The sequence below is a fragment of the Lemur catta genome, chromosome 9 (assembly GCF_020740605.2).
Source record: "Lemur catta isolate mLemCat1 chromosome 9, mLemCat1.pri, whole genome shotgun sequence".
NCBI classification, from domain to species: domain Eukaryota; kingdom Metazoa; phylum Chordata; class Mammalia; order Primates; family Lemuridae; genus Lemur; species Lemur catta.
In genome coordinates this window covers 91,737,165-91,765,020 of record NC_059136.1, presented here as the reverse complement: position 1 = coordinate 91,765,020, position 27,856 = coordinate 91,737,165, and the positions used below count along the sequence as shown (strand labels likewise).

General features: G+C 39.1%; 1 protein-coding gene across 1 annotated transcript in view; it reads right to left on the bottom strand.

The window, feature by feature from the left end:
- Positions 1–27,382, bottom strand: part of TOX (thymocyte selection associated high mobility group box) — a 290,979-nt gene extending 263,597 nt beyond the window's left edge. Inside the window, exon 1 of the mRNA XM_045560889.1 lies at positions 27,048–27,382. Within this exon, the coding sequence (XP_045416845.1) occupies positions 27,048–27,149 (102 nt within the window). The 5' untranslated portion in view covers positions 27,150–27,382. The remainder of the gene's footprint in view (positions 1–27,047) is intronic.
- Between the last annotated feature and the right edge of the window lie 474 nt (positions 27,383–27,856).

The following is a 27,856-nucleotide window of genomic DNA, read 5'->3' as shown; positions in this document are numbered from 1 at the left end:
GAGGATTGGCCTGTCTCTGTTGACCAATGTTGGCTGCTTAATGGCAAGCATCCTCATCATTTCATCCAACTGCGTGCAGTAGACATCTGCTGTAATTGATTGACCAAGTTTCATGAAGCTGTAGTGGATAATATCAGCATTGGACCACCAAAAGGACATCGTTCGTTAGCTTTTTTGGATGAATATTTTGGTTTTGGACTGTGTTTCAGCACTTCATCTTTATCCAACCACTGTGCCAAATGTTTGCAATTGTCAAAAACAATTTATTTCTCATCACATGTAACAATACAGAGTAGAAATGGTTAGCCTTCATATTGTGACATCAAAGAAAGGCAAACTTTGAGACGATTTCTCTTCTGACGCTCATTTAATTCATGTGGAACTCATCTATCCAGCTTCTTTTTTACCTTCCCATTTTTTTCAAATGGTCTAATATTGTTGGAATAGTAACATCAAACCTTGCTGCTAATTCACATGTAGGTTGAGATGCATGTGCTTCCACTATAGCTTTCAGCGCATCATTATCCACCTTGGTCTCAGGTCACCCACATGGCTAATTTTCAAGATTAAAATCACCAGAATGGAACTTCTCAAACCATCAACATACTGTGAGTTCATTAGCCACATCCTTCCCAAACACTTCATTGATATTTTGAGCTGTCTGTGCTGCATTGCTTCCATGATGGAACTCATATTTGAAAGCAACACAGCAACACGAATTTTTGACTTATCCATGGCTTAACAACAATTGCTCTAAAAAAAGTTTTGAGAGATAATCACAAGCCAAACCATGCATTTGAAAGACTGATGATGTACCTTCACAAAAAAAAAAAAAAAAAAGAAAAACCCAAGAGGTGTCACAGTGAAATGTCAGAAATATCAGCCGTCTAACTTAGTACTTAAGGAATCAGATATTTCATGCTAAAGAACCTAATACAATTATCTGTCCATGATTCTTTAAATTTTGCTTAAATCTAAGAGCTCCTTGGTAGAACTCATCAGGTGTTTCCAATGCAGGACATGACCAGACATCATCTGATGTCAAGAGGTGGGCATTGTGGATATCATGTATCCTTTGTATATTTATAATTAAATTTGGAAGGAAAAAGCAAACCAGAGAATGCCACCTGTTTGTTAGCACCTGATATTAACAGAACCATCTCCAAAGGAAGGAGGGACCCAGGATGCTGCAAAGTTAGAGATATAACTCATTCTGAGCATATGATTTCATCCCCTAGTTCACAGAGTAACCAGGGACTTAACTTGGAGAACTTCTTCAAAGCCCATAATAGAAATCAACCGCCTTCTGCCTTTGTCCTTACTTTCTTCCAGCCAGGTGCAAAGCACAGGTGTCCTGCCTTCTACTGCAGGCAACCCCACTTCTGCCCCAGTGGGTCCTGAGCTCTCTCCACCAGCTTTGACACCATCATATTTCCCCACTTGCTCCTTCTCTAGCCATGTTGTCCCTTCACATACAAATACACTCAAGTCTCTCCTGTCCAAAAATAACCATCCAGGCTCTGTCTTCCCCAACAATTGCTCTCTCTCTCCCCTCACCATCTCAGGTAAATACTGAAAGAGCTATCTGTACTGCCAGCCTCAACAGCCTCAATTCCCTCTCATTCCTTGGTCCACAATTGCCTGACTTCCAACCTCAGTACTCTGTTCAAACTAATTCCATCAAGTTGCCAAGGATGCCCTATTGAAAAGGTCTGTGGTCGTTTTTTCAGCCTCTATCTTATTATAATAGTCAATGTTGATGACACACTTCCTGGGACTCTCTATTCTCTTGGCTTCCTCACTGTACCCTGATGCTCTCTGACCACTGCTTCTTATTTCTTTTGGGAGGTCTCTTCCTCTGGTTACCACCCCCCAAACGTGGGCTATCCCGTGATTCTTTTCCTTCATTCCCAATGGGCTGTTCTTACACAATACACAAGCAGAGAAATCTAGGTGTCAGTCTTAGCTCAGTTTTGTGCTTAACACCCTAAGCACAAAACTGTTTTCTCACCTATAAAATGGGGTTCATAACAGCACATCTCTCATAAAGTTATTATAAAAATTAAATGAGGTATCATAGATTATTCGGCACAGGACTTCATGCATGCCTGGTACGTGGTGCCTATGAACATTGTTATCATATTGGAAATGATTTTGTTTCACAGTGACTAGCAACCAACCAAGCATCCACCTCTTATTTTCCCTCCCACATGCATCCCAAATCTTTCCGCCGATCTCCACCCTGATAGATCAGTACTGCCACTCCATTCTTCTTTCAGCTTAATCTAGATCCAATGGTTTCCAAATTTCTTCTAAGAAATTCTAGGATTCCCCTTTTTTCTATCTCCTGTATTTATTAAATTTCAGGATAAGAACTGGGTTTTTTTTTTTAAAAAAAACAGGCTTTTGCGGGCTGCTTTAAAAGAAAAAAAGTTGGAAAACTATCAGTCTGACAGATTCCTAATTGGTATTCCAGCTTTCCAACCTGTCATCATAAATCCACTCATCATACTGAAGCCAGAGTAATTGTTCTAAAATCTGCATCTGATACTTCACTTCCTCTAGAAAACCTTTAAATAACTTACAAACATCAACAAACAAATGCCAAGCTCTTTAACCATAACTCATGAGAAGAGTCTTGCCCCACCCCCACCCTCCTCCCTCTTGTTCTAGCAAAATCAACCTGCAGGCCGCTCCCCAAAGGCTCATGTAGACTGATGCCCCACACCTTCGCTCATCCTGAACTCTCGATCTGGGAAACACTTCCTGCCCTTATCCTGGCTGATTCTTCAATTTCCATCGTCTGCCCACCCCCATCCAGGAAGTCTTTGAAATCCAGGCTGGGTTAGAGCCTCTTTTTGTGCTTCCTATGCATTGTTCCATCTTATCACTTCCCATGATTGGGCAGGATTGGCAAACAGGTGGCAGCTTGGATCCCAAAACCAACAAATAAGCATCATCTAGAAGTAGAATCTTAAGGCTATATCTGAACTCAGTGAGAAAAAGTCACAAGATCTACAAGCACTTCCTCCATGGGCGCAGGATAAGGTCAGGGTAGAACTTCTGCAGCTCAGACCTATCCATCCTTCCTATGTAGTAGTGAGAGCCTCCTTCCAATTTTGACTTCATCACTTACTGGTTGTGAGTTGTATATTATGCCTGAGATTCATCTCTCCATTACACTGTCCACTCTCATAAGAGCTGTGGAGAAATAATGCAGGTGAACACATCTACAGAACTGTGAAGTCCTTGAGCAAACTATGTGTTATTCTTGTTTTAATTCCCAATAGAACCAAGCACCGGTGGTATGTGCTTAGTTAACAACCACTGAATAATTACCATGTACTTTGTTATATCTAGACGTAGCCTAAGTGCTGAGTACATTACTTTTATTGGAAATATTTCAGTTGCTAGCAAAGCTTCTGAACTAAGTCCTATGAATGTTGTTACTTCAATAAATGTTTTCCTTAAGCCCAGTAAAATAACTAAATATTTACAGCTATTGCTGTACCTTCATAATGATGGAATACCTGTCTAGAAAATGTTCCTGAAGTCTTTTCTTTCTCCTGTAAAGCATAAACTTTTCTGCTCAGATTCACCTGCAACTAGAACCTGTTTGCTTGAAATACATTCTTGCTTCTGCATATATGATTTTAATTAAATAGTAAAGTGACTTGATAACGTTAGTGTTTAGCTATAAATCCTATTTTTTTTCCTTAATAATTCATCCTTTTAAAAAAGACCCAGGAGGACTCACTTAAAGACTTGATCAGCTTATCCTGACATCTTGGTAAGTGCCAATAACAAAGTTTCCTGCAGAGACTGTCGCATCATTTGCATTTATCTACCAGCCTGCCACACTAAACAAGACAAATAATTTGCTTATAACACTGAAATATCAAAAGGAGTGATGGCAGTATTAATGTAAGCAGGCAAACTGGGGATTTTCAATCATTATTTACTGAACAATTATGAAAAGCAAAATAAAAAGAATATGACATAAAACATGATTCCAATTTGTTTAAAAATTACATGTTTTACAGATTTGTAATACTCAATATATATTAAGTATATCTTTAATAGCATAAATATGCTTCAATGAAAATAGTAAAGAGAATGGAAACATACACACTAAACTATTAGCAGATATTATTTCTGGAAGCGAATGAGAGGGCAGAGTGGGAATGTTTTAACTTTTGTTTATTTCTATACAATTTGAAATGTAATAAATATAATATTAAGAATTATAAGTATTACATAATTATACTATTAATTATATAGTATATTATAATAGCATGATATATTACATATGGAAATATATTTTTAATATTATAAATAATAAAGTATACTATTATACTATATACTATACTATATGCTATTATAATATACTATTATACTAGTATAGCTTACTAGTATAATATTGAAATAATATTATACTATTATAATTATTACATAATTATTGGGTTTGAAAGATTTATTATAAAAATTGGAGGGCTAATTATTTTATTTAATTATTATAATTGTAAGTAATGATAACAATTGGGTTTGAAAGACTTTGTAATTAAAATATTTTTAAAATGCAAACCAATAATTGGCATGAGTCACAGTGCTGAAGGACTTCTGAAGTGGTGTAGAGTGTAGAAGCAAATCCGCAGACTGTACTTTTAAACGGGTTTGACATTTCTGAAGAATGAGCAGGATTCTTTAAAGTTATCTAAGCCCCCAAGGAGGTTTACATTTCTACAGACAACTCTATAAGAGAAACACATATTTTAGTCACCTTCCATTCTGGTTCCTAAAGAAAAGACATTCAAAGAGCCTTTTGGTCTGATGTCACTACACTTGGTAGTGGCACAAAAAGCCTACAGCTACACTGGATCTCAAAATAATGATACAAAAAGAAGACTAGTATTGGATACTATTATTCGAAGTTCACGAACATTTGCATTTCTTTTACAGCACTATCTCTATGTTACATGTTCATTATACAAATGCCTTATGCACCCCATTGTGTTCTAAGCACCCCAGGGCAGGAACTATGATCATATTTGTATCTTCCATGATTTTGTTGTTAATGTTTGTTGAATTAAGTAATTGAGGTCACTTGTTTTAGGATATAATTTGACCTTATAACTACATACATAAAGATAATATTTACTTTAAAAGCTTCTTTTTTTTTTGGTTTTCCATAGAAATTTCAGAGATACTTTCAGCCCACATTCTAACACATTAAAAAAATTACACCTAAGATTTCAAACATTCCCTTCCAGAAACTTTCTTGCATTGTCAGTGTTGACTTTATGTGCATTTAGTTCTCTCACAAATACTCTGCAAGAAAAATCACATTAAAAATAATTTTTAAAAAGCAGATTCTTGCACATTCTTTAAAAATAAGACTTCCTATAGGTGAAGCAAATTAGCATTTTCACAGATGTTCTCATTGAGCCAGTGACTCGAAAGTTTAGGTAAGCACGCTGGTCACCTTATGGCTTCCAGAATTCAGCAGAACTGACTGACTAAATAATTGATGTGTGGAGATGTATTTGTATCAGCTCACTCATTTAGCACATCTCCATTCCATCACATTTACCAGTCACATGATTTTAAATAATTCACTTAAACACGCTGGACCTCAGTTTCCTTTGCTGTAAAATGGAGATCCAAACATCCCACTGGCCCCCTCACCCCCACAGCACTGTTATGCATTTCAAATATATGTACAAATGCCTGAAACTATGAGGGGCAATACCAGTTAAAGGATAATTGCTCCTTATCAAATTACTAATAAAAGAATAAATGGAATGATAATGTCTCTTTTACACTCTTATTATCACCTGCTGAAATAGACTAACATGCTTTCAAAAGTGACTTTAATTAGTTTAATTTTCTAGCACCCATTAGCACTCCTAATAATAGTAATGGCCATTTGAGGAGCTTTTGCTCAATCCCTATCATGCAGAGACTCTCTAACCCATCTTAACGTCTTTGCACGGTGGCAATTTACTTTTTACTAACCTCAAACCAAAGCTAAAAGTGATAACCAATACAGACAAAGCATCTCTCCAATTTGAAAGTGAATTCCTCCCCTCTTCTACAGACTAGATGGTAATAAAACTGTGTTCAATGAAATCCAGATTGTCCTGAAATATCTTAAAAGCAATTCTTAAAACTTGGTGACACACACAAAAATTATGAGTCTACAATTTAGTTAAAAGATTAAAACTCAACCCAGAAATTCACAACAAAGTTAATCTGGCTCCTGCTTCACAGACAATGGTCGTAATATCATTTCCATGAATTTTAGAGATAGCTGGAGATACAGTTTCACAGGAGGGGAGACTCACTGCTGAATCTTGTAGACACGTGCGTACCTCCAGGAGCAAGTGCAGGGTAGACCCAGCTAAGACCCAGGTGGAGTGTGCTGCTGTGTACTCACACCATCTTTCAGTGAAAGGCCTCCTGCTCTTTCTGACCCGGTGCCCCAAAGGGTGTGTCCTACACACAAAAGTCTAAAGGCATCTTGGGTTGAGACTTCTGTATCTGACATCTCTTGGGGTCTAAGGTGTCAGTTTATTAATGTGATGAATTAATCTGAGTTAGTGTATTGATGGGACAAAGCTACAGCGCTATCCCAGATGAGATGCGTATCCTACTAGGGCCAACTGCAGACAGTGCTCCAGCTTTTGTTTTGGGACTTATCAGTGACTGAAGGGACCCACAGGACCCATAGGCATAAGTGGGGGAGCAAGCACTTAACCCGGAAGTCAGCTGGCACTTTCAGGTGGGATGTCCCTGAGGTGACGCCATGTCTGGGAAGGTTCTGACCACAGGTCTCAGACAGTAACTTTACCAAGCTCATGACTACACTGGTCGGATATTACAAACAACGCCACCGGCTTCCATACCATTCTGAGGAGGCCAGGGAATATTAGCCAATGAGTTTCAGAAGTGTTGGAGGTTACAGACAGCAGGAGTCCCTCTGGCAGTGTTTATGCAACCAGAGTGAGTTTTGCAGAAGCAGCAGCAGCAATGGTAACAGCAGCTAATGTTTACTGAACACTCCTGTCCCAGGCAGTCTGGGTGGGTGCTTTATACAATTTGTATCACTTAATCTTCACTATAAATCCTATAAATGAAATACTATCATTATTTCCATTTTGCAGATGGGGAAACCAAGGCACAGAGAAGTAAAGAAACTCACCCCATGTTTCTTCTGCTTCCTTCAGGCCTAGAATTCTTTCTTATTTATGGCACATTCTACACCAGAGCTGCTGGAAAAATCTATCTGTATAACTCAAATAAATCAACAGTTAGCAATTGTAAAATTTCTGCTATGACCTTGAATAACTGTACAGGATGGTATAGAAAGTCTCCAGTGTTCTCTTGAGGAACTGAAAATAATTTAAAAGTTTTCAAATATGTAAATGTTACGTTTCACAAACATGATTTTAATATTTTGTTTCCATGGATTTTGTAAATATAAAGGTTATCTTTGGGACTACTTCAACAAGTGGTTGTCCAACCAGTTGGTCAAAGCATATCGTTGTTTTTCAATTCTTTGAGGTGGGCCTCTAAATTTGGATCAAAGCCAGGTTTTGTCTTTGTCCTAACTGAGATGAATTACATATGGCCCTATCTGGTCAGGGGGCACATTGCAAGGAATACATCACGTGGAGCAGCCAGCACAAATACGATCTTGGTGCAGCTAAGGTAAGAGATGTAAAGACGTAAGAGTCATAATGAGCCAAAGTCCAGGAAAAGGGCAGCTACTGGCACATCCAAAAGCATGGCCCCGTGGGTGCCCACGGAGTGCCAGCACCAGGCTCAACGGCAGCGAGAGTGAGCTAGGGAGCAGCAAGAGAGCTGAGCAAGATTCCTTTTTACAATTTTCTGAAACTTTGTTTTTAAGGCACTGACCTATTAATTCCTTTCAAGTACAGTGACAGAAATTCTAGAATATTTGCTTCCATGTGTGAACCAAAAACGTTAAGAACAACTGACTGAAAAATCTAGTGCTAAGAATATATTTTCTCTTTCATGCTATTCTCCCTGCATTTTTTTATTTTTCAAGTATAAACTCCCCCCACCCAAACCAAAAACTTCTTAAAGTCAGGAACTCTGCCTCCTTGAACCCTGCTGATACTGTATTTGTGAAAGATAGAGCCGGGTGATATAAGGCAGGTCCGTTTTGAAAGCCTGCACACTCTCCACTTAAAATAGGCCTTTCAAGTTGCCTGAGTCAGAAAGGCTAGGACTTGTTACAGTGCTGTAAGAATCCTACTAGTGATGATAATAAATCTGGGAGTGGGGCAGGACATTGTTTTAATCAAGACGCCTAGATGTGGCTGTGTGGCTTGTTTCAGGCCCTGCTAAATCCCTGGCCTCTTCCCAGCACTCCAGGACCTCTGGCCACCTGTCCTCCTGCACTGTCCTTCCTGACATCTGATTCCCAAGTTCCTTTTCTAAGGTACGATCCATGACTTGCCCTACTAGTACAGTGATACATACCTAGGAGAAACATTTTATCCATTGCCACCATAATAAGCCCAAGTTGCCCTTTAAGCCAAAAATGGTTCAGGCATACCTCAGTTAAAAAGAGTGAAGTTTTATGATAAAATGTTATGCTGAAACTAGTTAAAACCATGTTCATTGTCTGCTCTAAGTTTTGCTTTTCTGAAACCTACCTTGCTGTGCTATTTAGTTGTTATGATGGATGCCATGGTGCCTTTTCTCTTGATATGTAACAAATAACAACAGCATTAGATTTTTAAATTTGTTGTCTGTGATGAAGATGACACTCTGGTTATTGTCGGTCTCAGAACCTCTTGATATTATGGAGTTTACTGTTTAACAAAACAGTGGATACCCCCGACTTCTTGGACAGGAGAGAATCTTAGAGGTGATTAAGCTTCTAGTTTTAGAGAGAGAGAAAAATGAGAATTAAAAGTAACTTGCCCCACATCATGTGGTTAGTTCTATAATTAACCCCAGGGCCTGGGATTCCATCTCCAACTTCTTTCTACCACACTGAGCTACAAACAAGACCGTTTAATGAATTGATTTCACTACCATCACTAGTCATCAGAAATAGATAAGAAATTACCTAGAAACCAGACCCCAAATAGTTTAATGGCAAATAAATTAGTAACCATGTTGTTTCAAAAAGTATACTGAAAAAAATTGAGGTATGCAATCAATTATCTGAATATTTCTGAACATTTGACATTATAGACTTATAGGAATACAGTACCCTCAGGGTATTAGCACTTGACTCAAATCTCCAATCTTTCAAAGGGGAAACAATCACTCTGTGTTGGCATTTGACAGCAAGAAACACATAAGGTGATTATATTTCAACTATTTCCTATTATTTATATTTTAAATGTCATTACTTTACAGGATATGGCTTAGTATGTTGTTGTTCTAATGTAACTACAGTTTGGGAGTGAGATAAAATTCACTCCCAAAGAAAAAAATTCATTAAAAAGGGTAGCAGACTGTACCATATGGCTCTCAAAGTCAACCAAATCTCTTTTTGGAAGACTCTCAAAGACCCTAAGAACTGGCTATTTTAAAAGAATATTTCTCTTTGTAATGTAAAAGAAAGGTTCTTGATTTTGTTATTAAATGTAAATGTATTCCATATTTGAATATATGGCATTCCAGTTTGCATTTAAAGACATGGAGTGAAGTTGTGTCTTTTTTCCCCATAAAATGTGATTATGGAGAAAAGAAGAGCTTTTGAGAGAATTATTTGAAGTAGAAAATCTTAACCTGTTTCAGGGAAAAGGAGCTCTAACACTGGTCAACACCATAATTCTCAGGTTGCTACAGACACAAACACACTAGACTAATATTGTGTTGTTTTCATTTTTTTCTCTTTGACAAAGAGCTCAAATAAATATCCAACATGCTAAAAACACACGGCCTAATTCTGCAAGCTATTATAATGAAGTCCTTTGAATTATTATAAATGCTTGAGCATTAAAAATTCATCAGCAAGGAGAGAGAGGTGCTCTCTATTTGTGGTGTTCTGAATTTAAACACAGCCTGCTAAGAATGGCTGATTGTCCTAAGGAAGCACCGCTGACAGACATCAGCAGGTCTGTGCAAATGGTGTATGGAAAAGGTAATAAGAGCTTCAGGAGTATATTTCAGCCCATATAACAAAGTAATTGTGAAAGTGTAATTGCAGTCTGATTCCATACCATATTAGGGTAAAAAATGAAATGGTAACAAAATATGAGATTCAGAATTATTTTGTAAGTAATTTCTACAATGACTGTCTCCCAGAATATGTAGAATTCATCAGAAAAATAATTTTAAAATGCCCAATGGTGTTTACCATTTTAAATCCATTATGATGAAACTGAACAAAATGAACACTGATTGTTTTGCCATTCTAAAAATATCCTGAACTTATGAACAACTTCAAATATAAAAATGGTATTGAATGATGTTAAACAACTGATTTCAGCCCATTAAAGCATTTTTTAAATGGGTTGAGCATGAACTCTATTGTTTATTTCTGAATGATACCTAGTTCAAATTTCCAAAGATTTAAATATTTGCATGATTAGAATTTCAATTTTTAAAAATTCATTCCTTTGGCTACTTCATAAACAATCACTACTGGCTGAAGTTACCAAGTTATGCATCCTACGGGCTATCAGTTGCTCTCACAGCAGGACTTGAGACAGGGCAAGGAATAGCTGGTTTTACTCTCAGCCGTGTCATCCAGACTCAAGGAAAGGAAAAGCAGCAGAGAAGATAAATTGTGAAAGAACACAGGGATATGTAGAGCTCAATAGTAATAGTGTTTAGGTCAAATATTAAAGTTGTCCATTTAATTCTCAGTTGACTCATCATCTATTAATTGGGTTATTTATATCACATCTAACATTATTACGTCTGTAAGTGCACAATTTTTTTTTCTTTCTCTATCCCCACCACTTTAGCACAGTTCCCGGCACATAGGAACCACTCAGAAAATATCTAATGAATAAATTAACCAATATCTACAAACGTCATGCGCCTGGAAGCGGAGCCTGTAACAACCCTGTGACACACACCTCAAAGCCCATAGAAAAATAGGCTATGGAATCATATATAAGGAATCTGCTTCTCTTTGTCATTAATTTTTTGTTCCATTTTTATGGAAGCTTGTGAATAAATGTGCCTAAACCGCAGACATACACAGTGCTCCTTCCCCAGCCTGCCACTGCAGATGAAACTTCATGATGTGTTACACGTAAGGAATTACCTTGATTTTGGTAAAGGCAAAATCTAAAATGCTCATCTGCCTAAACTGAGTCTCTAGAAGAAGAAACATATTCTTGTCACTACAAGGGGAATATCCGCTATTTACATATGCCTGTTTACAAAGAACTTGTTTCAAAACAGATTAAGGATTAAATGAAGTAAAGAGGGGGAAACTCCAAAAAGCAAAATACCCCTGAGTCAGTGTGTTATGGACATCAAGTAGATACGCATTTTTTGAGAAGTCCTCCATGTACACACCTAAAATCCATGCACGCCACCCAGCCTAACGAGAGCTACTGTTGTCCCGGTACAGTTGGGTCTACTGTGGCGTGTCCCAAGGATGAAGGAGAAGATAGGACAGGAAGGCGGCCCAGAAACAGAAGCCTGCTCTAGGCAAGGATGCAAGTGGGAGAGTGCTAGTGAAAGGTCATCTAAGAAAATAATTGAAAGGAATCTTGAAAATAATGTCAACCATCTTACAAACTATGCCGTCTATGGTGGAAGGGAGGGAGGGAGGGAGGAACGGGAAAGAGAGAGGAAGAAATCCATGTCTTGGCCACTTGTTACATTACAGGCCTTGCTCTGTCCTCTACCTGCCCCCGCCCCACCCCCAAGCCATCACCATAATTGTTCAATTTCTTCGTGATCCTTTTTATTTTCCTGGATTTTCCAAATATTTTCACGTTAAATCCTCTACTAACACCTAATGATATAATATCACACCTGCCTACCTTCTGCCATCACTAAACATCATCAGTTTATGCCAGTAATTAGCATTTTTTCTCTTCCACCTACACATAGGATATTTGACTTCCACTCTCTTTGTCACCATCTCCCTTTAAAGCATAACGTCGCACTACCTAAGGCGCCAGCAATTGTTGAGCCTTAGCTAAACAGTCTTCCAGTTTAGACTAAGATCAAGTACTCTGTTAAGCTTTCTTATCAAAAGTAGAGAATTAGTGAAAGTCAGGGAAAGAATGAGGGGAAACAAAATGTTCCATTCTCTGTGGGAGAGATGGCCTAATAAAAGGAACTCTTTCAAGGTCGCCAATTTACTTTTTAATAATAAGGACAAGAGAGCATTATGTTGTTTCATGCTTCTCAAACTCATACCCCTAAGAGCAAAGAACTATATGTCAAGGCAGTAGAACATAGAATAGGATGGACTATCTTCTAGAACACAGAGTTGACGCAATTCTAAGTGCTTTAAAGTATCATATTTACATTAAAATAAACACGAGTGTGTTACAGAAAATAATATAAAATCCATATATGGCTTAAAGATGAAACCTTAGCCTTCTAAGACCTGTGCAGGTTACAGAGGCACTTCAGGGTCTTCCGCCAGCCCCTCAGGGTATAAATTCGGCAGAAAAATTTGAGAATCTTGTTATGTGGATACTGAAATATTGTGAGATACCATCAAAAGTGCTGATAAAGATTTCTGAATATGTTTGCACACTTTATTAATATGTTCCCAAAATTTACTAATAATATGTGCATTTATCACTGAGCAAGAAATTTCATGAAAGCAAATACTAATAGCCCTATTGCATATGTGGTTCTTATTTGAAAATGACGCCCATCATTTTGAAAAGAGGTGGGAACTCCAAAAAATAATTCAAAAAATTAGGAGTAACTTTTCTCTTCCTCGTTGCTGAATTTTTAAGGCCAACTGAAATGCCATCTCCTCCAGGAAGCAACCAGGATTCCTCCAACTGCAATTCATTACTTTTCATTCCCCACCACCAGCACACTGACCACAGACTTCATACCTCATCAACTATGCTAAGCCGTGTTACAGTTATGCCTGTGCCTCTCTGATTAGCCTGGAGGCAGGGTCCAGGACTTACTCATCTCTGTGTCTCCCCCTCTCCTCTTAACACTCAGTTGGTGTTCACTAAATACTTTTCAATTTCTAAAAATGAATTGTGTCCCTTATTAACAAAGCCCAGAGCTTCTTAACAGGCACATTCCAAATAACAAAGTCTACTTCTTAGGCTAAAATATTCTCATTTCATCCCTGTGCAAATATTTGTATGGGGACTGCATTAGAGCTACCTGAAAATAAGAAGTTATAATGGAAACAGTGACACTGCCTTAAGTGAGGCAACCAAAATAGGAACTACTTTAATACTTTTACTGAAATGTTCTCTGCTTGATAAAGTTCATTACTAGAATATCATCTTTAAAAGTGAAATGCATTCAGCTGAGCACTTTTTTCATTTTGTAAATAGAATTTTTCTTGCCTGAGCTCTCAGTATAAAGTACAAAATAGTCTTCCATAACATTAGAAAATGTCACCCCATACATAGAGCTAAATTTTTAAAATAAAATAGATTTTCTTCTTTAGCATTTTAAAGGTACAGTAGTGCCTTCATACAGCCATCACCCTGTACTACATACCACATTAAGGCTGAATGAAGCATCAGCCTGCAATTTGATATGTTCTAAAATGTGTTGAGATAACATATTATAGCCCAGAACAAAGTTAAGTCCCTATGGGATCTCCTAAGGCTATAAAGTCACCATCCTTTCAACATTACCCTACTTATTACGATGGTTATATTTAAAATGACCCTGGCACTAATCTTTTTCTCACCTATTCAAAATGACATAGAAAAGTAGCTATGTGCTAAATTTACAACCCAAGTGCCAAATATTCACATCAAATGAAAAATTATATATGGCATATTCATTACGATTTTTTTTTTCTGTTTTTACTTAAGTAAGTTCTTGATAAGTCTGGGGTTATTATAGCCAAAGTTGCCTTACAAAAAAAAAAAGTTTTACTCCGCTTTAAAATCTCACATGTACTGGGTTTTAGACATCTCAGTAAGATAAATGGCAAATCACCACCATTGCATGAATCTTTGACCTTTAAGTTATCAAAAAACCAAGAAGCCATTTTCTATGAAATGAACATTCATATATTTATTAACGTCATTTTACAGTAAGCATTGTATTCTTGCTATTTTTATCAAAATTCAGAAACAATGTTATGAACCTTCCACCTCTCAGAAGTACATTCTTTCTTCCCTCCCCCATCCCAGGCCAGGTCTTTTCTAAAGATTAAAAGTTACAGAAAGGCAACTGGCCTCAGTAAATTTTTCCACTGGCTTACATTTTTTCTTTCTTTTCAAAGTACTCTTTAGGGCGGAAAAAAAAAAGAAAGAAAAGATAAACACACTTCGTACAGCAAGTGCCATAAGAAAAATATGTTCTGGCAGACTTTTCCCAACTTGTAACTGAAGAGAATTTACATCATCCAAGTATATTATAAGTGCAGAGAGTAAAAGAAAGAAATCTGAAAATAGATTTTTGTTCCACTTTCAAACTCCGAGGCCCAGGGAACACAAGTGTTTCACTTCAGAAATGAGTAACCAATGACTTCAGTACACATACACCTTTCTCCTTTTGGAAAAACTGCACATAAAAGAGCATTTTTTGGCACGGCTGACCTGCAGAGATATGGAGCTAAGCAGAGTCATGAATTCACTCACTCTGATATGCACACATGATACGCAATTAAAATCTCCATTCACATTCCTGCCGGCTTGTCAATCATGAGGAAAGCCTTTTTGACAACATTCAGCGAAGCGTACCAACTAACCGCTCAACAGGAGCTTAAACAGTAACAGCTTTTGTTACTAGCAAGAACGAATTTTTTACCAAGATTGGGTTCAATTTCTAAGAAATCATTATGCTCTGAATTTTCGGGCTTTTCATTAAAAATGAAAATGTGTCAAAAAGATTTTGTATGGCAAGCTATATGATGTCATACCTAGAAAATATGAGGTATGTAAAAAATCCTAACCTTTTCATCTGGGGGAATCTTTTTCAACTTTTTCCCCCCATTTAGAACAATGAACAATGATCTTATAAAGCAGTTTGCTGGGGAGGAACATGACATTTCCAATTCATTCTAAAATTTTTCAGTAGAATTTTAAAACTTTTAAAATAGAACAGCACTCTGAACTCAACTCAAAAAGTCTCCGACCAGTTTATACACCAATGGGAAAGTGACTTTTTTAATCATGAGGAGAATATATAACATGTTAGAAATACTGCATGCATCAAACCTTTCAATTTATGGAGGTCTACAGAAAATATTATGCACATAAATTCTTTCCAGATGAACCCAGAAAGTACTCCGCTCATAACTTAGTTTCTGCTGAACATCTAATCAAAGACTGTGCCCTTCATAATAGCGTATTAGTGTGCTTTAAAGCCATAAATCCATAAAAACAGGGCTCAGTAAAATTGAATACAGGATGCTTGTTAATCTGCTGCTGTGTCTGTTTTGAGCAACTAACCTTGGATTACAAATTTGAAACAAGTTAATACTATCAGATATTGAAATATTTGTCTTCTTACTTATCATGCTCTGTAACTGAGAGAGCAGATGCATCCTGACCATTAACAGTCATGACAAATTGCCTTGCTAATGAACGTTACACACTGAAAGTGCCATAACTGATTAAACTACAATTTCCCACTACCAGATAGAGAGAGAGTTGGGGACTCCAGCAGTGGGTGACTCTGATATTCTGCCAACAGGCCTTCAGGGCACAGTGCGATGTTTAGAAAAACACTCTAAATTCCATATGAACATATTCTGAAAGCCTATGTGTATACAACAGGTTTTTAAAGCACATTAGATAAAACAGCTTAGGTTGTAGCTGATGAACCATGAAAAATAGATGTGTTTAACTATTTGGTATCCTTGCAAGTATGTGTTAAAGAATATTCTCTGGTGCGGGTTTCTCTCTCTCTCCTTCCCTTTCCCCGCCCCCAAAACATTGCGTGTGCTTTGCATTTCACATAAAATCTTTCTTTTGTCAGTTCTTTTGTTGGTGCAAAATTGGCAGCAGTTCAAATTCAAAGTACTCCTATTCATTTACTGACCAATGTCATTCTAGTTCACATCAGCCAGAGAGCTAAGCTCTAAAAAACATAAAAGACTTGCTTCACCACTGACGAATAATGTGTACATTTTTACAGAGCTTAAACCTTAATGCTTTCCCTGAAACTAACAATACAGTATATCTTATCATTCCTTTTTCACAAGCAGGCAGCTGCTGAAACGCTTGCCACTTCAAAATATCAATTGCTTGCCAGAGTTGTCCTCAACACACCCTGTCAAACTCATGTATATTGTGCAATGAAAATGGTGCAGGGCTGAAAGCTAGAAATTGTGTCAAATTCTGCTGTAAGGGTATGATGTGCAAAGAACAATGTATGACAACCGTAGAGACTACAAACAATGGCACTGGAGCCAGGGACTTCATAGATCACAACTGCGCCTGTACATATTTTATTGTAGGCATTATATATTTAAAGCATGACAAATGTACCATTGTACATTATGTGCTGCACAAATAGAAGCTCCTCCCACTCGTTTGCCTTTTGCATTTCTCTTGATGATGGAAACATAGTTGAGTTTCATTTCTTTCTCTTCTCTTAAAACATTTAAGGTTCCCAAATCATAATGGGAAAAACACACACACACACTAGGTTATCAAAATGAGTAACAGAAAACAGAAGACAATAATACAAGATGAGAAAATGAGATCTTGTTCACTTAACATTTTGGCTTCTCTCTGAGGACACAAAAGCAAGGATTACCTTAAACACAAACCGAGGGTATGAAGAGAACTACACTATCACTGTGCCTATAAATTGTTGTCTACCTAATTTTAATGCAGATAAGTGCTGGCTTATTGATTTGCACGATTTTCCAGCAAAATGGAAATCCCACATGAATATGTTCTTTGTGTGCAGAAAATATGGCTTAAGAAGCTTTTACTATTATTGCTTTCCTATGCCAAAAGAACAATTAAGAAAATAATATTTCACTACTGCATCAGGTCTATAAACTAACACCGATTATTTCTGTTTAGATTCTAAATATCCCTTCCCACTTCCCGATTTGCTCTGTTTACTTCAAATGATTCTGGTTATTGAAAAGTTGTTTTTCTTTTAAACATCTCCTTAAATAACAGGTAAAATCTGAAAATATTCTAGTTTTGGTACACACCTATTTAACTATAAAGGAGCTCATGGCTACAACCACCCGACACTAATTCAGTCAATGACGGTGGAAATGGAAACATGTTTATGGGAGAAGATTACTATGAATATATATTAATTTCTTCTACGGCCTAGCTTAGGGTACAAAACCTTTATCACACAAGTAGCTTGGAGTGGAATTAACTGACTGGAGGCTAAGGAAAATGAACAGATATGCTTTTAAGGTGTTAATAAATATTTTGGAAAGAGAATAGGTGGTTTAGGTGCTTAGGGGTGCTGACCTTTGCTATGTTGATTAGTGGGACAATGATGCATTATTAACACACAGCAGCTGTACCTGAACTGCTGCCATGAATATAATAGCCTTTTATAGCCATCAGGGGAGTGAGGTTTATTAACCACTAGACATGATTAGCACATTATGTGAACTTTAGTAGGCAAATTATCTCTTATTGAAATATAATGTTGGTTATAACTAATTGTAAACATGATTTTTAAAACTTCCCAGTGAAAAACTCACATGTTTTACTACGGTTCAGCTCATTATTGGCTGATAATGGCCGACAAAAACATGGTCTATTGTGGGACATACTTACAGGAGTTGAATCTCAAAAGGCAGATTGTGTCACAGAAGGCTGCCTTGAAAATTATTTAGCATTACAAGTTCAGGGATATTAGCATACATGCAAACTTTCTCTCCCTAATTAAGTAAAACTGTTCATGAACTAGAAAAGCTGCTTTGGGATTTTTCTTCCTTTTCATTTCTTTAAGTAGTTCTTAAAAGATTAGTTTTGCAGTAAATTTTTGAGAGTTACCTTGAAAAATAACAGCATAATTTATTTCAAAAAGCTTAATTTTGGGAGAGGAAAGATTATCCCATTAGCCTTAGTAACTGAACATAGCTCTGAGAGTCCATTATGAATAGTCTTTTATGCCCTGGCAGGAAGTCATTAACATAAAATAAATCATTAGCTTTGATATTAAGCTTCTAGTATCTGCAGGTTTCTATGATTAATGTTCATGACTGCATCTGCCAAATGATAAAATATACTTTTTGTTGAAAGGTTATCCAGTCTCTTTATTATTAACATTTCTCTTTATACAATTGTTACTGGCATTTTAGGCTGAGGCATATTGGTATAGAAAAGAAGAACTGGTTTTTACAATGGTATGAAGACGCCAATGCATATAAAACTTTACCCATCATTTTTTAAATCAACCATTTAATTGAGTTAAAAGACTTAAGGAAATCAGGCAGCACACAGATACTCTTTCAATGTAATTGGACTATCTTTAGACCCAGTTGGCTCATTCGTTAATTAATCTTGCACATTATATTTCGCATCTCTGACCCATATATCAGAGGAAGGCACAGAGAGGCAAAGCTTGCTTCCCTGAAGTCAGGAACTACAAGAGGGCATTTCCCTCTTTCGAGTTACGCTCCACTTTTATCTTATCTTCTTACAGTGCAAAACAGGCAACAGCCCTCATCAATTGCATCTCTCCTTAGATGCATTGACTCTTAATGCGGAGAGGGAAAAAGGGGCCCCCTGGGGGGCTTCTCAATATCTGAGGGAGGGAGATTACAGACTGTACCTACACATACCCCATTTTCCCAAATTCACCTTTGACCCTCCAGAAAGGTTATCTCTTTAACTCCCTTCCTGAAAGAATCACTAGTCTGCAACTTTTGAAAACACTTTTATTCCACTAGGGTAGCAGAAATAGAAGAAATGGGCTGAGAATATAGTATTTTGCTAAAGTCTACCATTCTTTGAATTTCTGAACATCCTTCACCACAGGATTTCAAAATAATCTACCTCTGTTGCCTCCTTAAATTCTCATAAGGCTTCCTTGATACAAATATAAATTATTTTCTCTACTGGATACATGGAAGATAGGGACACAGAAGAATTAAAGGTTTTAGTGTCAGAACTTTCACCAGACATAGAACAAAGTCAGCCTTCTCAAGAGAATGGAAAATAGACGGGTAGGAATCATATCCTCTCAGGGTTAGATTTATTTTGCCTAGGGAATAAGTCAACACAGATTTAAGGGCACTCAGGGTTTGGGGTTTGTTTTTTATTTTTTTTTTTAAATCTCAAATCTTCAACAAAAAGGAGTCTTTTCTTAAGAAAAGCCTACGGTTTTCCTCAGGAAGACATGGTTCTTTAGTCTCATTAGGTTATGACATGTCCAATTAAAGCCCTAACATTCTGAACAGCATCTTTTCCTGTGAAATATGGCTAAGTTTCTTACAAGGGAGTGGTAATTAGGCATTCCTAGTAGCCATGATTTTCTTTGTTGTTGTTGTCCACATTGATGGAGTCTGCCATTTAGGATAAATTCTCATGTATTTATGGCCAGAAATATGTCTAGAACCATGAGAAACACGGAAACACACACTCACACCCAAATACATACATACACACAAATCCACGCCCATACACATACACACACCAATTTCTCTGGCTAGGCAACCCTTTCATAGTGGCCTCAAAGACATCAATCAAAAGGCATTTCAGGCAAAAGCTGGCATCATCGCTACTGTGGATCAGATACAAATAACTTGTAAGACTACACAGTAACCCAAAATACATTCTATTTTCTTGGCCACTGGCAAAAGCTTCTTATCAACCAACCATGGCCCTCATTTAATTAGGAGTCCTTTCAAGACAGTTTCATAAAAGCACATTAACTCAGGAATGAAGCACAATATATACTCGGCTAAAGCAGAACCATTTAAATTTCCCAAGTGAAAAATGGACAAACAGAAAAAAGCATTAATAGTGACCCTGGTTTCATGATTTTTGGTACCATAAATATAGATCGGTGACAATTGTTCATGAGTAAAATGGAAATATGAAGATAACTTTTAAAAGTTAACTTTATAATTTTTCATCAAGTAAGGCAAAAACGTGCCATATATCAAACTAAAGAGGTCTGGGAAAATACTGATACCTCCTGTTAGGAAAGAGCAGGGTGTTTCTTTCTAGCTCTACCCTCCCTTCTCTTCTTTTCTGCTGCACCATCAACATCCAAGCACACAGCAATATAATGTTCCCATTTTCAAAATGAATGCTGTAGGGAGAAACATGTTATAACTAGGAAAAGCTCATTCAGGTTAATGTGAATTCCATGTCTCAAAGTATTATGGAAGAACTGCTATAATTAACAGTCTGTTGGCACTTCCGTTATAAACCACATTTCTAAGCAGTTTATAACTCAACTGTTTTTAATGAGAAATTGCTCTTTGGGAAGAAACTTGGCATGCATGGTTTAAAACAAAAAATTCTCAAATTCATTAGGGCAGATGTAGGCAGCATCATCTTGGCACTCCAGTTTCCTAGTGGACAGTCCATTTAACACAATTCACCATCAACCAAGGGGGACCACAGGCTATCTGGTTCTGAAAAGTGCACATTCAAGGAGTAAGATGAATTGAAAATATATCAATAACTCCAAAGTGGAAGTAAATGAAAGGGAAAAAAGCATTTTTAAAATTGGTAAAATTAACACCTTTTATAAACACTCAATTTAAACAAACAAGGGAGCATTGGAGCATCTAGATTCCTCAGATGGAAGTTTCTTGCAGTCACAGTATCTAATAGTTTATAGTGAGCTACAATCTTATTTTCTGCTAAAAGTATAAATTTTAGATTCATGGATGTGGGTACATACAATATAAGTTTTATTCTAAACAACTAATAATATTTTTAAAGTGTAATTGCTAATAGCATTTACTCAACTCATGATAATTATATTTCATTTTTGAGACATAAGATAAACATCCTACCTTATGACTTCTCAGAAATTTTGAGATTCACATTTAGATAACTAAAATGTAGGGTGATAACTGATCTAAATTTGATTAATTCAGTAAGTTCTGCATGGCCAACTATTCCCGTTTTAGTTATCTATGTATATTCAGATGAGAATACATAAACATGCTAGCTAACCCCTGTACTTACTGCAAGTGTAGCCCACCTAACCTACTATCTGCTAACAGATCACAGTCCCATCTTCACAACATTTTGGAGTGTAAACAAAGCCTCCTCACTGAGGAAGGATGTTCAAGTGGCTTATCTTTGAGCTCTAAATACACTGCCTAAAATGGGGGAGTGTTGCTGGGGGTCTATGGCAGCTTAGAAATATCGCCCATGGTTTTTTCCTCTCAGCATCATATTTAAGTTTTCTAAGTCTATTATTATATGACTCTAAGTCATTCATTTGGATGGGAGGGATGGGGAAATAAGAGCATGATTTGGGATTTTAAAAAGGGGATATGGGCTGATAGATTCCAATCCAGAAAATAGAGTCTAGGTTACTGCAATATGGATATGTTAACATGATTATGACAATGACGATGGTGAGTAGAAGGTCAAGGCAACCACAACAATGAGTTAAGTGCCTGAGGAGGTAGGGGAGTTCAGATTAGAAGTTCAGACCTCCTAGGATCAGACTAAGATTGGAGAGGAGAGTAACAAGGAAGAGGGTCATCCTGGGAGTGGGGATGGCTGCAGAGGGGCAGGCAGGTGGGAGATGAGAGGCGCTGGGTACACAGAGGGACCTGCTGCTGAAGGCTGGCTTCAGTCGAGAAAGGAAGGATCACCAGGATTTGAGGAATATCCCCACAGTCTTTTCAACTTTCTAGTGTCTTAGCAAAAGGTTGGAGATCATTAGAATAAATCCTCTTTCCCAGCTAAATAAAATTCCCTGCCCCCGCCCCCGTTTTTTAGGCTATCCCGTTTGAATTGAGCCCATCACACAAAACATATAACCACTAGAAATAGTCCCACACACCAAAATCAACATTCAACTTAGGCTTGGTACCCAGGAAACCATTAAACTTGGAAATTTCCCTACTTTTTCCAGTTTTAAGTGCTTTACTTCCTTCCGCTGTTCTTAATCTCCTTGCAATCACATCATTTAAAAACAAATCTACAATAAGCATAAAATTAAATATCCAAATATTAGTTCCATTTTTGTAACTAAGCAACATGTCAATATTCTCCTTAATACATCACTTAGTAACTTTTAAAATATATGATAAACTGTGAGAATACTAAACCACATTTTTTATGTTAAAAATAACATCAGATCTCTCCAGAGCTCATAACTATAATTTTTTTGGCATAGACATTTAAAATTGGAATTTGTAATACTGCAATACCCCATAAAGTCAAGATAACTACATTTGAGGTTTTTGTACGATATCTGATTTAGTGGCCAAAACCATGATTGTTTAGTTTATGATCTTTCTTGCCTATGCATTTATTTAAACCTATTTAAAGACCTCAAAACTTGTAGAAGGTGCCAGCCAATAAAATTCCTAGGGGAGTTTTAATTATACAAATAAATGTATGAAGTATCAACTATGAATTTCCCAAAGTAGAAGTTATGGAGGTGGATAGAGAACTAATCAAGCATGATGCTCTAAATTGCTTATTATCCTCCCCCTCCTCCTCTGCCTCCTCCCCCCTCCACCTCTTTCTCCCCCTCCTCCTTCCATCCTCTTCCCTTTCCTTACATTTATTAATCAAAATAGGAATAATGACTCCATCTTAATGGGGCTTGCAAATTCTGTATTTTAGATGTGATGAGTACTGCCACATTGAAGTACAATACATAATACACTCTAAATAGGAAAATAAGCTCAAGAAAGATTTTACAGAGACTATAATTAGTCTCATTATTCTCAAAAGTTATCAAACCTCTAATGTTTGCCCTGATATTTTCAAGCAGAATTCATCACAAATGGGTCCTTCCCCTGGTGTTTATATGGAAAAAGTATACACTGTCCCTTTCATTTCAATGATAAAAGTCAAATATTCCAAATGTCCATTATTCTTTACTCCATATATCACGAGTATCAGGCATGAGTCTGTGTTTTGGACTTCCCTGTTTCTAAATCAACCAAAGAAAGATTCAGGACATAATTCCGCAAAGGCAACCACTGAGCATAGTAAAGCCCATTATTTCCCCTCCCACTGCCGGCCGAGGTCACCATCCCTGTCATTAGCCATGTCATAACATAATTGTATTACTACTCCTTATGTGGGCAGACACTGAGCAATAACTGAACACATCATATCATTGTAAAAATGAAAAAGAGCCACTTCTTTGTCCTATTTTAGCATAAAATCAGTGAAAACAATCTTTGGAAATGACATTGCACTAAGAAACTGAAAGGAACTGTTATTACTGTGTAGGTATAGATTTAAACTGATGATCTGACATCTTCAACTGGAACAAAAAATAGGACTATATTTTACTACTGAACTCCAATTGTAAGCTCATTTAACCTAATTTCTTTTGGTAGCATTCAGTTCAATTAAGGGATACACTGTTACTTAAAATAGTCTAATTAGATGAAACTCCACTATGGTATCCATCTTTCAATGTCTGAAATATAACCATGCTGTAAGTTTCAAAAGGGGAACACTGTTACCTCTAGCTTACATGTGTCTGTCCAGTCTATGAGCTACACTGCTATTTCAAAGGCTGACCTATATACAGCGACATGCCATCCGTTCTGGCTGTTTGTATAAGAGATGCCTCGCACACTTGCCATAACCATCATTCGCATTGTTTCTGCAATGGGCTATGTACAAATGGAGGCCAGTTTGCACAGTGATATGTTCATAATGTAATGTGCTCCTACAATAGAGCAATGCTAGATAAACTGTTTCAAAAAATGCCTCCTACAGAGTTTATTAACTGAAAAATGTAAGTAGTGTTTTGGCAATCTATAGAGCAGCAGTGCTGGAAAGTGTCAGCAGAGTAAAACAATCATATTTTAGTTTAGAAAAGCTTCAGGAAGAGGATATTCATTTTCTCCATTAGGATCTCTTCTGACATTTGAAAAAAATGTCAGTGGGAAACTATGGTTACAGTATCAGGACACTAAAACACACAAAGATACTGGTTCCGCTGGGATTTAGCACACCAACTTTAAATAGCAAAGTGTTGACAGGTTTAAAATAAAGATAATTAGTAATTTATGATCTTATCACCCTATTAAAAACAAATCACCTGACAAAGTGACTGTTATTTGTAATAAACTACACATTCATTACACCTCGGAAGGAGACAAGGTTTACTTTGCAGTCCTGTTTCTTTTGAGGATGTCTGATCCAACTTGTTTTTACTAAATGTACGTACAGATTTCTTACTTCACCTCTTCCAAACTTCTGTCCTTCTTCCATCTCCCTGCAAATCCACTTGAGTCACTGCAAAAATGAATGCTAGCTGACTACATTCTAAGCAGCTAAAATCATGGAGCTAGACAGAAATTGTGTACCAATGCTAATCATGGTGGAGTAGAAAACTCAAGTGCCCGGGCTTTGTGGGGCCTGGAAAACTACCCAGTACATTTAATATAATCAGAGATCAGTGACAAATATATTCGATGGACTGCTTCATCGAGATGGGTCAGGGAAGGTGTACATGGAGAAACACTTCCATGAAGTCTTCTCCTACTAGAAACATGTCTTATGACTTTGCATTTTTAAAAATCTATTATTCCCTGGATAAGTTAAATAGAAGACTTGCAACTAGTCTATAGAAAGGGTGGCTAATTTGCATTTAAAAAGAACAGTTTGCTTCTTATACATGGGGTGACTTAAAAGGAACTTCAATGAGCTAGTAAAGAAATTCTGAAGACTTTCTAAATTAATTTATTCAATTCACAGCACAACCCACTAAAATTATTTAAAGCACTTAATTGGAAAATGATTTAATATATTGAAGTAATTCCTGATTTTCCAAAGCATTTAACTTTTAAATTAAATCTGACCTTACTATCACAAGAATGACGAGTGAAATGTGTATCCAAGTCATTACCTTCTTTTTGGAGCCTAAAATCACTGATAAATTTAATAAGATTTGGCCAGTTTCATTGCCCAAATGGTTCTGAGCTTTTGGTTCCGGTGACTACTGCAGGATGTGTCCACTCTCCAAGAAAGGACTGCTACTTTATTTGATTTTATTGGTTTTTTTTAGTAATAGTATTGGTGTCATAAGCAAAATAAAACGTAACACAATACTTGAGTGTAAAGGCAAAGCAGATTTTAGACTAAACGAACGACGTTCCCAGGAAATAACAAAACTTCATCACACAAACTCCTCTGCTTCTGCCGAAGTTGCCCCGCACCATTCAACTCGCCCCTAGGTACAGGGCTCCCCGTATGATGCAAGCCTTTCCGCCTTGCCCATGACAAGCTTTCCCTCTTTTCTAACTTGCCTAAACACCACCGGCACACACCACAGCCCTGTGAGTAGGTCTCACACTGCAGACAGCGTCGAGCAGCTTCTCCACAGGGAAGAGTGTGTGTGTGTGTGTGTGTGTGTGTGTGTGTGTGTGTGTGTGTGTGTGTGTGTGTGTGTGGATTGTCCAAGACTCAAAGCTGCGGGTCGGTCTCATAGTGGGCAGCGCAGGGGCTGGGAATGCAGCACGCTAAATACCTCTGTAGCACGTAAAAAAGCTGTTTGGTGATGACTGGCCACCAGGCAAACGCTGGGAGTCCCAGGATTTTTCCCGTGGAATACACCCTGGGGTCGACATGGAAGTGCCTGCAGGGGCTGTGACTCTCAGGCGGATTTATCACCAAGCGAGAGCCGGGCATCTAAAAGGTCCGCCCAGCGTTTCAGAGAACTCAATTCTCCCCGCCAACGTTCAGCCAGCGGGACTGCTTAGACACGTCCAACAAGCCCGAGGCAGGAACAGTCGTAGCCCTGCAGCTTCTCTGAAGGACCAGTTCCCGTCTGGCCTCCCTCTCGCAGATAAGAATTCGAGAAGCCAGGAGAGTCACCCCTTCCCTAGGTATCCTCTGACTGCCCTGTCCGCGGACCCGGCAGAACTCTGCCGCAGCCCCAGCTGGCGCCTCACCTCCGGGTCACCAGCACAGTCCGCCTCGTCCCAGTCTCCCGCGGCCCAGGCACCCGGGGTCAGCGGGCTGTGGACCCGCTGTAGTACGGGACCCGGTACCGGACCCTGCCCCAACCCTGTGCCGACAGAGAGCGCTTTGGACTTGAACGCGACGTGCTCGCTCGGCTCCCAACAAACTTGCAATCTCCGCACGCACCCCCAAAACTGGAGCTAGTCCCCAAACGGTGACCCGGCTACTGCACAGTCCCCTAGCCCGCGGACCAGTTTCCGGACCCGAGGCTCGGCTGCCCGAACCGGTTTGGGAAAACAAAAGAGTTGTGGAGCAGTTTTCCAGGAGGCGGGGTAGGGGCGCCTCCCGGGTCCCTGCACCCCAACTCCCGGCTGCTCCCCTGGCAACTAATCCCGGGCAGGGAAGCAGTGCCACGAGCCTCCACTGCCCGGGAGAGGGAGGGAGGGAGAAGAGGGAACTGGGAAATAAACTGAATTCTCTTCCTCTGCCTCCGTTCCTGGACCCCAGACACACCCCCAAAGTATTCCGTGGTTTTCTCTTATTATTTTTTTAAACGCCCCCCGGCAAACCTAGGCAGGGATCCTTAGTCACAAACAGCAGGAAGGAAAGAATCCGAGCAAATCGTGTCACTTTCCGCACAATCGCGGTGTTTGGCAAACCCCCGGAGCTACTCCACAATATTTACTACCCGAGCGCACGCAGGGCTGCCGCCGGCTACGAGCCGAGCGCGCCCGGGACCGGCCTCCGCCGAGCCGGCCCCGTCCACCGAGCGGCCCCGCCGCGGCCCGGCCGCCGCCGCCCCCCTCCCGGGATCAAGCAGCGAGAACACGGTGGAAACAAAAGCAGAGCGTTCACCTTGTTGCAATAGTAGGGGTCCAGGCAGGGAGAAGGTCCCAGACAGGGAGCGTCGGGCGCAGCGGCGGGCTGGGCTGGAGGTGGATAAAATCTTACGTCCATTTCACTCTCACATCAAGCAACTCCTTTTCTTTTCCTTTTTAAAAAAGTGTTCAGCAAAACAAGCTTAGACGGAACAGAGAGAGGTGTCTGGGCTCAGGAGTAAAAGAAACACCTTCCTTCCCTCACATCCGTTTGTGGTTTGTTTAAGAAGAAGAGGAGAAAAAAAAAAAAAGAAAAAAAAAAGAGGGGGGAAAAGCGCTCAACTCTCCCCCAAGCCGCGGCGCGCACCCGTCGGCGCCGAGCGCGCAGCCTGCTCCGCCGCCGCCTCTCGGGCCCGCCGCCGCCGCCGCCGCCGGGCAGGTAACTTCATGCGCTCATTGTCCCCCCGCCCGCCCCCCCATCCCCGCCTCCCGCGCCCCTCGCCGCCCGGCACACGCGCTCGGGCTCTGGGTACTGGGCGTTTTATTGAAGACTCTGAGTTACTCTGATGGTAGTTTATTTTTTCCACCTTGGAGGCTCGGGATGGGGGTGGGGGCAGGAATCAAGAGGGGACAGGGCAGGAGGGGGGCGAGCGCCCCGGGCCGGGCGGGGAGGGCAGCGCGGCGGGACTCGGGCTGCTGGCGGCCCAATGGCTGCCGCTCGCGGCCGGGCCCCGAGGAGGGAGGAGCGGAGGAGGAGGAGAAGGAGGAGAGCGCGGCCCGGCCGGGGTGGTGGCGGCGGGACCCCGGGGAGTCTCCGCCGAGCCCAAGCCGCGCTCCTCGGGGCCA